This window comes from Panthera uncia, chromosome B1 (genome assembly GCF_023721935.1).
Source record: "Panthera uncia isolate 11264 chromosome B1, Puncia_PCG_1.0, whole genome shotgun sequence".
Taxonomy (NCBI): domain Eukaryota; kingdom Metazoa; phylum Chordata; class Mammalia; order Carnivora; family Felidae; genus Panthera; species Panthera uncia.
The window spans coordinates 11,804,824-11,818,496 of NC_064811.1; the positions used below are offsets into that span (position 1 = coordinate 11,804,824).

Consider the following 13,673-nt stretch of genomic DNA (forward strand, 5'->3'; position numbering starts at 1 on the left):
CACTCTTATGTGGGTCCTGAGAAACTTAACAGAAACCCATGGGGGAGGGGAAGGGAAAAAAAAAGGGAGGGAGGCAAACCATAAGAGACTCTTAAAAACTGAGAACAAGCTGAGGGTTGATGGGGTGTGGGAGGGAGGGGAGGGTGGGTGATGGGCATGGAGGAGGGCACCTGTTGGGATGAGCACTGGGTGTTGTGTGGAAACGAATTTGACAATAAATTTCATATTAAAAAAAAATATGCATGAAGCCACACAGTGCCTAAATGAGACTTCAAAAGCAGTTACTATAAATAAAGAAATTTACTTGCAAAAAAAAAAAAAAGACGTTAATAAATAATTTCTTTTACTTCTCCTGGACACAAATGCATTTTAGGACATAAGGTAGCATTTAGAGAGAAATTTTGTCACTCGTGGGCCTCAGTTAAAGAATGTGTGGGATTGCTGAGGCCCTGGAATATTCCTCAAGGCTCCTAGCTATCTGCCAAAGCTACTGGCTCACTCTGGAGCTCTGTGAGAAAAGCGCTGGAGGAGAAAACCCTCTGGATTCCTGCATAACAGCATAACCCCGTCTGAAAATACCCCCCCCAAGCATTTCGTTGATCAATTATTAGTTAAACTTAAATCTTTTGGTATAACAACCATAAAAACTCATTTAAGGAATAAAATAAAGGCTGGAGAAAAATTTAAAAATACTAAATTAAAAAAATCTATATTAATTATGAATAGAGTTTTCTGGCAAATAAGTTACTAGATAGTCAATTATTATTTGCAAAGAAGGGCCACATTTAAATCCAATCACTTAACCAATCCTTAAAAGAAACAAAAAAATCAGGCAACCTAGGTTTACCCTTATACTACATGTATCATGATTCCAGTTGTAGGAAATAAATGTAGAAAAATTTAGTATTTTATCAATCTCTTATACTTTAAAGAATTTTACTCTTTAAAATATCCTGTTTTTCCAAAATTCTAGGAGTTTCTCTTCCCAAACAAAATAAAGCTATATTATTATATAATAAACAAGTTACTAACAGAATTGAAAACATTTAGGATGTGGCTGTCTGGATAGTTACAATGAAATATACATAACATTAAATTTATCAGTCTCCTGTCCTCTAAAAAAAGGTCAGGCAAACTGGTCTAAAATAGTTGGTATCACTTACAATTGCTTTTTACATCTCTTAGCTGACTTCCATGACACTTTGCATCTACAGGAGAATTCTAGATGTCCTTTGGCAAAAAGATGGTTGCATTTGTTTTGATGTGAGACTAGGTAGCCAACAAGGAATATAATCAAATACAGGTGCAGCCAGCAAATCTTCTTAATTAATATTATTACAGCCCGATGTGGCTAGTAACTTTCTACAAGGCTGTTCTGAGCAATTCATTAGATTATTCAAGGTTGGTGACATTATCTTGGATTGATCTAATACATTTCAGTGCTATTACTTAAAAAAAAAAGAAAAAAAATATATATATATGATATTTTCTGGGTATAACAGTAAAAATTTTCATTGTAAAAACTTTGGAAAAATTTTAAAAAGTAATGACTATAATGGATAAAGACTACTTCTTCATTTGAGCATACCATAATTTATTTAACTTATTTCATTTCTTTCCAAAATTTTACTACTATAAATGCCACTGCAATGCATAATCTTGCCTATAAACCATCATGTGCCTTTTATAACTACTTTCTTAGGATAGATTCCTAGAACTGGAATTGCTGCATCAAAGCATTATGCTGTTAAACTGCCTGTTAGAAATGTTGGATCGACTTCTTATACTTCCGCTAATACATGCTACAGTGGCCATGCCAATGCCTACCACTAGGCATCTCCATTCAAAACGAAAAATCTTTGCCAAATGAGTAAGTAAAAATGAGTACTCCCATTGCTAGCAAAGCCATTACATAAAATGTTTTGTTAAAATTATCTACTGGACAGTTCAAAATCCAAAAACATAATGCCACAACTTAAAATTTCCTTCCCATTTTATATCATGTCCTTCTGAAATAAACTTAATGATAATCCACTTATTAGTATTCTGTAATGGTGGCTCTCTCATCATAAAAAAAGGGAAAAAAGTATGAACTTACTAAAACAGCTAGTGGGAGAGGAATGAACCCCATCCTCCGTGCCACAGAGTCACTGTAATCAGTATACGCCTGGACAGAGAAAACAGAGAAGGATTATGGCATTTAAAAAGTTCGCTTCCACTCATCAACAGCAAATGTTCTCAACAGGCAAGACTATGCACAAAAACAGAAGCCGGCACCTATTATTAAGTAATTGAGTAAAATACTGTGAACATTATCTAAATGTTCATAAGAAGTTTTAAATCCAAAGTTGTATAACTATTACAATACTACAGAAATCTTACCCTGCTTAATATTAAGGACTATTATTATTTTACTAAACACAGTGTAGAGAACAGAGATTAAGAGGAAGTTGAAATTTATGGACCTTTCCCTTAACCAATATTCCATGCTAAATTAAACCACTGTTAATTTCAGACTATGTCTCTGTTATAATGCTCACATTTTTCTGTCGGCTGCTAACAAGGTCAAAAGCAAGGCTGGCTCTATATTCACTGTAGACCTAAAGACAAATAAAAGTGATATATTAAGTAATATAGTGCAAATATACAATGTGCGCAGATTCAGACTTTGTAGATGAAAATGTTTAATAATTAACCGGGAAAAAGGTGCTGATCACCAAGCAGACATCTGGGTAGTGTTTCTCTATCTTCCTAGAGTAAGGGTAAAATAGTCCTAATTCCCCCATCTGTTATGTTTATGAGCCTTTCAAAGATTTCCCTTCAAAGAGCAATAGTCAATGATTATGACACTGAGAGTTTAGAATTGGGGGAAGAGGGGCTATTTTAAGTAGTATAATATATATATATATATATATATATTTTTATATATATATATAAAATTTGACATTTTAAGTCAAAAGTTTAAAAAATTATTGACTGTCTATATATATATATATATATATATATACACACACGTACATAGACTGTCTATATATAACGATAATGATGCCTTCTTCAAAAAATGGATGCTCTGCAAGATATAAAACTGAGAGAACACAGAAGTTATGAAGGGACTGTAAACTGTCATTTCACTAAAAACTGCACTGAATCAAGTTTATTAATTTTGACCTCAGATGCTGAGAAGATGATTCCATTCTGTACTGAGGAAGCCAAGAGAGTAAACAGTGAAATGACTCGATCACTGCTTTACAAAAGAATACAAAATCTTATTTAAATATATATCAAATCATCACACAGTAGCAGTTGCAACCACATTAGATTTCTGAAATAGTACCTTCTGAGACAGTACTATAACAAGACAAAGTATAAACCAAATAAAATGTAGGAAACTGATGAAATTAATGTTTATTTTGGGCCTGAGGCAGGAATGGGGAAGATGCTAGGAACTCCCATGGTTTTGTACCCTGAGCCTACAGCACATGTCTATTTCTGGAAACTCCACAGAACAGCTGGCTGAAACACAAAACAAATCTCTCGAATGCTTTCACCAAAAAGTATAAGGCTCTTGTTTTCTAGAACTTTTCAGAAATCCATAATCACAGAAAAAAAATCTATTTTTAAATATAAAATACTTAAAAAAAAACCTACCCAGAGGGAACAGTTTTGATAGTCTAATGCTTAAATAGAAACAATGGGATTTGTATAAGTTTAAGTAAACAAATTATGATGCTATTAACAGTTTATAATGATTCTGAGTCAGTGACACTCTACTCTGACCTGAACTATTGGCCGAACTATAGTCCCACCCAAAAGTATGGAACAGGACTGTTCAACATTGAAATAGTATACTTTCTGTACTATAATTTTTAGAAATTGAAAATTATAATTCTAAATTTAAAGTAGTAGTACTCTTATCTTTATAAACGCAGTAAACCTGGACTCGTCATTTTACAACTTCATAATATTAAGCAGCAGCAGTCAACATTAAACACTGAATTGCTTATTAAAATACATACATCTGCAGTAATGTCATTGAACTTGGTGATAAAAGCATGTTTTACAATATCCACAGCAGTTTCTGATGCAATCACCATACAGACATCTGGAAACAACACCCAGAGGTGATCTAGAAAGTGCAGGGAAAAAGAGACAGTTGAATGTCTTCATAGGAAAGGGGTATCATGTACCATAATAGTATCACACAGGCAGCTACAGAAATCTGCAATCTCCACATGGCTCAACTATAATGCTGCCAATAAATGACAACCGAGGCAAAACTAGCATTCAATTAATTATCAAAAAACCTCTATTTTATCAAGTTAAAGGATAATACACTCAATAGATAACCTATTTTGTATTTTCTCTGTGCCAAGCCCTTGACGGGCAGGTCACAGAGGTGAGTGGAGCCCCTGAATTCCTTCACACAGCTAACACGCTGGTAGGACGACTAATTGAGCAGGCTTGTTATAAAACCCTTTAATTCTATAGCTGCTTAGTATGCTAGTAAATAGCTAGTTGGGACACGTGCTGGAGTCAATGGAACGATCTTCCTCTCTTTGCTCCCTAAGATGCAAAGATTTTGATCATTTATTTCAGTATCCCACAGATGCAGTCTGTCAAGTTTGCGCACCTTTACCATTATTTGTTAAGATGACAATTCAGTACCAAGCACCTGATAAAAAAAAAATGCAAACAAATAACCTCCTAAGACCCTGAAGAAGGATGTGAGAGTGTGACAGAGCAAGAAAAAGGTTAGAAATGTCAACAAGGTCCTAGGCCGTTTGGGATCTGGGCACTGGAGGGCAGGGTGGAGAGAATACAGCTCAGGCCATCCGAGCTGACGGTTTTAGTGGGTCTGGCATTGCGTTGAGGTTTTGGGAATCAGGAAACTTTTTTCCACGTCAAATTCTGACACTAACTAGCTACATGACTTTTGGCAAGTTTCTTCATGACCTAAGTTTCAGTTTCCTAATCTACAAAATAAAAAGCATCTGTATTTCACCACTATGAGAATAAAGACGGACAGCGCAAAGTGCCTGGCACACAAAACAGCTAGCATTACTCTTATGTTATTCATGATCTTGCAGGCTTACAGGAAGCTTCCGTAAATGGCATTTTTTAAGAAAAGAAATTAAAAAAAAGAAACTAAAGAGAGAGTGAAGGAATGATGACTCACCAACATTAAGTGCTCCTTTCATCACACCGCCATAGCAGTAATAAAGAAGACCCAAGCAATTTGCTGAAAGTCCCAGGACAAATGAGAATAGGACTTCAAACCTCCAGCTGTCAGCAGGCTTAGGACTACTGTCCTTTGGCACAACAGCTTGCCTCAAGACTTCTGATCCCACGTGGGCTCTGCTGAGACCAGCCACACATGCCCTCTACCCAGCCTCATGCAGACACCATATTAGCTGCCGTAGCTGTAAACCAAGAACGCAGCTACACAGAGAAAATCCCAGTGTGTGGAGCACGGCTTTGCTGCCACAACTCAGGCAGACTTTGGATCTATTCAGACAGGAACGCAAGCCACTGTAAGATATATTTCATCTTATGCTTTCCACAAGAAAATTACTTCTGGAAATGTATTTCCAAGATCATATATCTCACTTAACATCTGTTTCTGGTTTCTCACAGGTACCCAAAGACTAGACTAGCAATGAATCAAAATAAATTAACAAGAAGTTATTAAAAGCCTGGAAAGTGTATCGCATTGAAGGTAATGAATAAAATGCAAAAAATAAGCTTGTTCCTTAAGAACAAGGTTGTATAAAAATGTCAGAAATAAAAAAAACAAAAAACTCTTAATTACTTGAGACACCTGAGCACATGATCCTTTCCCCACCAAGCTCACTTCAGCATTACCAGACTGTGTTTAACTACCTATTTTCACTATTAGCCTGAGAGTCCTACACATATCTTAGTACTGTCTATGCGGGCCACAGTGCCCAGCCTTATGTAAATGTCTGCCTTATGAATGGATGATGAAAATCCACAGAATCTTATTTTATTTTAGAGAGACAGAGGGTGCATGTTAGTGGGGGGAAAGGAGCAGAGGGAGAGAGTGAGGGAGAATTTTTTTAATTTATTTTTTTAAATTTACATCCAGGATAGTTAGCATATAGTGCAACAACGATTTCAGGAATAGATTCCTTAATGTCCGTTGCCCATTTAGCCCATCGCCTCTCCCACAACGCCTCTAGTAATGCTCTATTTGTTCTCCATATTTAAGAGTCTCTTATGTTTTGTCCCCCTCCCTGTTTTTTATATTATTTTTGCTTCCCTTCCCTTACGTTCATCTGTTTTGTATCCTAAAGTCCTCGTATGAGTGAAGTCATATATTTGTCTTTCTCTAACTTCACTTAGCATGATACCCTCCAGTTCCACCCACGTAGTTGCAAATGGCAAGATTTCATTCTTTTTGATTGCTAATACTTCACTGTATATGTATACCACATCTTCTTTATCCATTCATCCATCGATGGACATTTGAGCTCTTTCCATACTTTGGCTATTGTTGATAGTGCTGCTATAAACATGGGGGTGCATGTGTCCCTTCGAAACAGCACACCTGTACCCCTTGGATGAATTACCTAGTAGTGCAATTGCTGGGTCGTAGGGTAGTTCTATTTTTCATTTCTTGAGGGACCTCCACACAGTTTTCCAGAGTGGCTGCAACAGTTTGCATTCCCACCAACAAGGGAAAAGAGATCCTCTTTCTCCACATCCTCGCCAGCATCTGTTGTTGCCTGAGTTGTAAATGTTAGCCATTCTGACAGGTGTGAGGTGGTATCTCACTGTGGTTTTGATTTGTTTTTCCCTGATGATGAGTGATGTAGAGCATTTTTTCATGTGTCGGTTGGCCATCTGGATGTCTTCTTTGGAGAAGTGTCTATTCATGTCTTTTACCTATTTCTTGACTGGATTATTTGTTTTTTGGATGTTGAGTTTGATAAGTTCTTTAAAGAGTCTGGATACTAGCCCTTTATCTGATATGTCGTTTGCAAATATCTTCTCCCACTTCGTTGGTTGCCTTTTATTTTTCCTGATTATTTCCTTCGCTGTGCAGAAGCTTTTTATTTTGAGGAGGTCCCAATAGTTCATTTTTGCTTTTGTTTCCCTTGCCTCTGGAGATGTGTTGAGGAAGAAATTGCTGCGGCCAAGATCAAAGAGGTTTTTGCCTGCTTTCTCCTCGAGGATCTTGATGGCTTCCTGTCTTACATTGAGGTCTTTCATCCATTTTGAGTTTATTTTTGGGTATGGTGTAAGAAAGTGGTCCAGGTTCATTCTTCTGCATGTCGCTGTCCAGTTTTCCCAGAACCACTTGCTGAAGACACTGTCTTTATTCCATTGGATATTCTTTCCTGCTTTGTCAAAGACTAGTTGGCCATATGTTTGTGGGTCCATTTCTGGTTCTCTATTCTGTTCCATTGATCTGAGTGTCTGTTCTTGTGCCAGTACCATACTGTCTTGATGATTACAACTTTGTAGTACAGCTTGAAGTCCGGGTTGTGATGCCTCCTGCTCTGGTTTTCTTTTCCAAGCTTGCTTTGGCTATTTGGGGTCTTTTCTGGTTCCATACAAATTTTAGGATTGTTTGTTCTAGTTCTGTGAAGAATGCTGGTGTTATTTTGATAGGGATTGCATTGAATATGTAGATTGCTTTGGGTGGTATTGACATTTTAACAATATTTGTTCTTTCTATCCAGGAGCATGGAATATTTTTCCTGTGTGTGTGTGTGTGTGCGCGCGCGTGTGTGAGTGACTTATTTCTTTCATAAGCTTTCTATAATTTCAGAATAGATTTTTCACCTCTTTGGTTAGATTTATTCCTAGGTATTTTGTAGTTTTTGGTGCAATTGTAAATGGGATCGATTCCTTGATTTCTCTTTCTGTTGCTTCATTATTGGTATATAGGAATGCAACTGACTTCTGTGCATTGATTTTATATCCTGCAACTTTGCTGAATTCATGGATCAGTTCTAGCAGGTTTTTGGTGGAATCTTTTGGGTTTTCCATATAGAGTATCACGTCATCTGCGAAGAGTGAAAGTTTGACCTCCTCCTGGCCGATTTGAATGCCTTTTATTTCTTTGTGTTGTCTGATCGCAGAGGCTAAGACTTCCAATACTATGTTGAATAACAGTGGCAAGAGTGGACATCCCTGTCTTGTTCCTGATCTTAGCGGGAAAGCTCACAGTTTTTCCCCATTGAGGATGATTTTAGCATTAGGTCATTCATATATGGCTTTTATGATCTCGAGGTATGATTCTTCTATCCCTACTTTCTTGAGGGTATTTATCAAGAAAGGATGCTGTGTTTTGTCAAATGCTTTCTCTGCATCTATTGAGAGTATCATGTGGTTCTTGTCCTTTGTTTTATTGATGTGATGAATCATGTTAATTGTTTTGTGGATATTGAACCAGCCCTGCATCCCAGGTATAAATCCCACTTGCTGGTGGTGAATAATTTTTTAATGCATTGTTGGATCCGGCTGGCTAATATCTTGTTGAGGATTTTTGCATCCATGTTCATCCCGGAAATTGGTCTGTAGTTCTCCTTTTTAGTGTGGTCTCTGTCTGGTTTTGAAATCAAGGTAATGCTGGCTTCATAGTAAGAGTTTAGATGTTTTCCTTCCATTTCTATTTTTTGGAACAGTTTCAAGAGAATAGGTGCTAACTCTTGCTAAAATGTTTGGTAGAATTCCCCTGGAAAACCATGTGGCCCTGGACTCTTGTCTTTTGGGAGATTTTTGATTACTGATTTGATTTCTTTACTGGTTGTGGGTCTGTTCAAATTTTCTATTTCTTCCTGTTTCAGTTTTGATAGTGTATATGTTTCTACGAATTTGTCCATTTCTTCCAGATTGCCCATTTTATTGGCATATAATTGTTCATAATATTCTATTATTGTTTGTATTTTTGCTGTGTTGGTTGTGATCCCTCCTCTTTCATTCTTGATTTTATTTATTTGGGTCCTTTCCTTTTTCTTTTTGATAAAACTGGCTAGGGGTTTATCAATTTTGTTAACTCTTTCCAAGAACCAGATTCTGGTTTCCTTGATCTGTTCTACTGTTTGTTTGGTTTCGATAGTACTGATTTCTGCTCTAATCTTTATTATTTCCTGTCTTCTGCTGGTTTCAGGTTTTAATTGCTGTTCCTTTTCCAGTTCTTTAAGGTGTAAGGTAAGGTTGTGTATCTGAGATCTTTCTTCCTTCTTTAGGAAGGCCTGGATTGCATATACTTCCCTCTTATGACCTCTTATGCTGTGTCTCCGAGGTTTTGGGCTGTGGTGTTATCATTTTCATTGGCGTCCATGTACTTTTCAATTTCCTCTTCACTTCTTGGTTAGCCCATTCATTCTTCAGTAGGATGTTTTTTAGTCTACAAATATTTGTTATCTTTCCAAATTTTTTCTTGTGGTTGATTTTGAGTTTCATAGCATTGTGGTCTAAAACTATGCACGGTATGATCTTGATCTTTTTGTACTTGTTGAAGGCTGATTTGTGCCCCAGAATGTGACCTACTCTGGAGAATGTTCCAAGTGCACTGGAGAAGAATGTGAATTCTGCTGCTTTAGGATGAAATGTTCTCAATATATCTTGTTAAGTCCATCTGGTCCAGTGTGTCATTCAAAGCCATTGATTTCTTGTTGATTTTCTTTCCAGATGATCTGTCCATTACTGTGAGTGGGGTGTTGAAGTCCCCTACTATTATGGTATTACTATCGATGAGTTTCTTTATGTTTGTGATTAATTGATTTATATATTTGGGTGCTCTCACATTTGAAGCATAAGTGCTTACAATTGTTAGGTCTTCTTGGTGGATAGACCTCTTAGTTATGATATAATGCCCTTCATCTCTTGATACAGTCTTTATTTTAAAGCCTGGATTGTCTCATATAACTATGGCTACTCCGGCTTTCTTTCGTTGACCATTAGCATGATGGCTCTCCATCCCCTTATTATCAATCTGAAGGTGTATTTAGGTCTAAAGTGGGTCTCTTGTAAACAGCATATTGATGGATCTTGTTTTCTTATCCATTCTGTTACCCTATGTCTTTTGATTGGAGCATTTAGTCTACTGATGTTTAGAGTGAGTACTGAAAGATATGAATTTACTGCCATAATGTTGCCTGTAGAACGGAGTTTCTGGTAGAGTTCATTGGTCCTTTCTAGTCTTTGTTGCTTTTGGTCTTTTTTCTTTCTCTCTTTTTTTCGTCTCTTCTCCTCTCAGAGAGTCCCCCTTAAAATTTCTGGTAGGGCGGTTCAGTGGTAACAAACTCCTTTAATTTTTGTTTGTCTGGGAAACTTTTTATCTCTCCTTCTATTTTGAAAGACAGCATTGCTGGATAAAGAATTCTTGGCCGATTTTTCTGATTCAGCACATTGAATATATCCTGCCACTCCTTTCTGGCCTGCCAAGTTTCTGTGGATAGGTCTGCTGCAAACCTGATCTGTCTTCCCTTGCATGATAAGGACTTTTTTTCCCTTGCTGCTTTCATGATTCTCTCCCTGCCTGAGTATTTTGTGAATTTGACTATGGTACGCCTTATTGATGGTCAGTTTTTGTTGAATCTAATGGGAGTCCTCTGTGCTTCCTGAGTTTTGATGTCTGTGTCTTTCCCCAGGTTAGGAAAGTTTTCCGCTATGATTTGCTCACATAACCGTTCTGCCCCTATTGCTCTCTCTTCCTCTTCTGGGACCCCTATGATTCTGATGTTGTTCCTTTTTAATGAGTCACTGATTTCTCTAATTCTTAAATTGTGCTCTTTTGCCTTAGTCTCCCTCTTTTTTTCTGCTTCATTTTTGTCCATAAATTTGTCCTCTATATTGCTGAGTCTCTGCTCTGCTTCATCCATCCTTGCCGCCACGGAATCCATTCAAGATTGCCGCTCATTACAACATTTTTTATTTCATCCTGACTAGGTTTTACTTCTTTTATCTCCTCAGAAAGGGATTCTTATCTATTTTCAACCCCAGCTAGTATTCTTATTATCGTGATTCTAAATTCTGGTTCAGACATCTTGCTTATATCTGTGTTGATTAAGTCCCTGGTGGTCATTTCTTCCTGCTATTTCTTTCAGGGTGAATTCCTTCATTTTGTCATTTTGGAGAAAGAAAAGGAATTAAGAAGGTAAAAAAAATTAAAATAAAAAAATTAAAAACAACCACAAAAAATCAAATAAATGATGCTAGATCCTAGGTGTGTTTTGGTCTGGTTGTTGAAAAGAGCTTGATAGATTAAAGAAAAAAGGTAACAAAAAAAAAAAAAAGAAAGAAAAAAGGAAAACGTTTGAAAATTTGAAAAATGCATACAGTGAAACAGAATAAAATGAAATGATGGAAGTAAAATAGAATTTGAAAAATTTATAAATAATAAAAAATATAGAAAAAATTAAAGAAAAATATTTTAAAAACTTGAAAATAAATTTTTTCTCTCTGTATTCAAGAAGCAACAAAAAAGAAAAAAAGTAAATTGAATACTAGTGAACAGACTGCAATACGACTGAAATTACAACATTTTCCCCTAGAAGTCAAACTCTGAAGCACTTTATAGTCCATAAACTAAGCAGGTGGAGAGACTAATGGTGTTCCTGAAGAGCAAGGGTGGCTCAGTTGGGTGGGGCTTAGTGTAACGGCGCTGTAGATGGCGCTGCTTAGCCTACTGAGGTGGATGTCGTGGCACTTGTAGGTGTGTATGCGCATGTGCAGATGGGGTGAAAATGGCGTCACCCAGCTACCCAGTCTCTAGTATCGAAAGTCTGTTCTCCCCGATCAGCAATCGCGCACCACTCCTCTGTCTCTGGCTTCTATCCACTCCCCGCTGAGAGTGAGAATTTTAGGCAGGCTCCACACCCAGTGCAGAGCCTGACATGAGGCTCCATCCACAACCCTGGGATCACGACCTGAGCCGAAATCAAGAGTCGGATGCTCAACCGACCGAGATACGCAGGTACCCCCCAAATTCATAGAATTTTCACAACTTCCTGTTAACCCTGATTTAAGGTGTGTAAGTAACCAAATTTACTGCCTTACATTATATTTCTTCAATTTATCCTTATTCAAAATGCCGATTAATAGGCAGTGAACGAGTAAGAGACAAATGTTAATAAAGAACAAAAGTTTTTCTGGTGAACCCTGTAAATGGAAAAGAGCTATGTTTAGATAACGCCAGCATGTTAAATAAATAAACAAAGAGGCCGCAGTGCCCAGCAGGGTCCGCCCAGCAGGGTCTGCTCACCACCGAGTCCACCGCCCTAGAGACGCCGTGAGATTCACAGGGAATGCCGGCCGAAGACTGCTTCCCATGACGCGGCATCCTGGCACACCTCAGAGAACATACTCAATCCCTCCTATTGAAACAGGTATTTTGAATACCCGAGGAGTTGAACGGCTGATGTTTTTGAAGCTCTCTGCAATATTCATCTTATTTCACGTAAAAGAATGATTTTTGGTTCAAGAGTAAAATTCGAAGGCACTATATTTGTTGAGCTACATACCTGGATTCCAAGAAAACTGCTCCATGTTTCTTAGACACACAATTAGCAAAAGCACATAATTCGTGAATCGTTCCTTAATATCTGAAAAAAAATTAACATAAATACTGCACTGCATACAAATAATAGTAATATAGTGCATGTATAATTTTCTTTTAGTTGGAACATGATCAAAGTATTATTATGTACAAATGTCTGCAAAATAAATACACTATTTTATATATAGGATGATGCTACATTGGTAAGGCATTTACATCTTTCACTGACTTAATTCTAGTATGGAAATTCCAGTTTTGTATATGGTTGAACAGATCAGTGGTTTTTTTTCTTTTTAATACCTGAGGAAGGTTTCACAGAATGGCTCAACTACCGTTTGTTTATCTGCTTTCTTGCTGATGGACATTTGGGTTGTTTCCAGTCTCTGGCTGCTATGAATAAAGCCGCCATATTTCTGGTACAAGTCTTTTGTGAAAATGTGTTCTCACTGCTGAGTTGCACGACAGGCAAATACTTCAACGTGTCAGAAACTGCCAGAAGTTTTTGCAGAGCAATTGTAACGTCTTCTACTCACACTACCAAATCCTGAGAATGCCCATCACTCCATGTCCTGCCGACATTTGGCACTGTCACACCACAGGAGCAGCCACTCTGGGGTGTGTGCAGTGGCATCTCCTTAGGGCTTTTTCAACTCCATTTTTTACCACAGTGAAAATGTCAACGTGGTGAGAGATAAATCATATGTTCATATTTTGACGAGACAGTCTCGACTTGTGAACTCTCTTCCAGGGTCTCAGGAATACCCCTCCAGGGTTCCCTGGGCTATACTTTCATATCCAAGCCACTATGCTCCTTTGATTTTCCTAACTATGAAAGATAATTCCAGGGATAGATGTTGTGCCTTCAGGCTTCTCAAGGCAGTAAGGAGGCAGTAAGGCATAACTGAAAAAGCTGAGAACAGAGAGATAATCTGAGGGCTACGTCGTAACTCTGCTCTTAGCGCCCGTGTGGGTGACCTTGGGGAAGTCAAATTACTTTCTGTGTTAGTTTCCACATCTATAAAAGGGAATATCATCTGTTACAAAGAAATTTCTGGATGAAGAGGAAACTCTGAAAGTATGGTAAGGTGCTATGCCATTCTTTACCCTTTATCATGTGAAATATCTTGAGATTACAATAACC

The 13,673-nt window shown here is 37.5% G+C and overlaps 1 protein-coding gene across 4 annotated transcripts in view; it reads right to left on the reverse strand.

The window, feature by feature from the left end:
* TAPT1 (transmembrane anterior posterior transformation 1) overlaps positions 1 to 13,673 on the reverse strand; it is a 56,714-nt gene that overhangs the window by 10,400 nt on the left and 32,641 nt on the right. For all 4 annotated transcript variants that reach the window (XM_049630345.1, XM_049630344.1, XM_049630347.1 and 1 more), the window contains 4 exons: positions 12,498 to 12,578; positions 4,017 to 4,126; positions 2,541 to 2,600; positions 2,099 to 2,167 (listed from right to left, as the gene is read on the reverse strand). In XM_049630345.1, the coding sequence (XP_049486302.1) occupies positions 2,099 to 2,167; positions 2,541 to 2,600; positions 4,017 to 4,126; positions 12,498 to 12,578 (320 nt within the window). The remainder of the gene's footprint in view (positions 1 to 2,098; positions 2,168 to 2,540; positions 2,601 to 4,016; positions 4,127 to 12,497; positions 12,579 to 13,673) is intronic.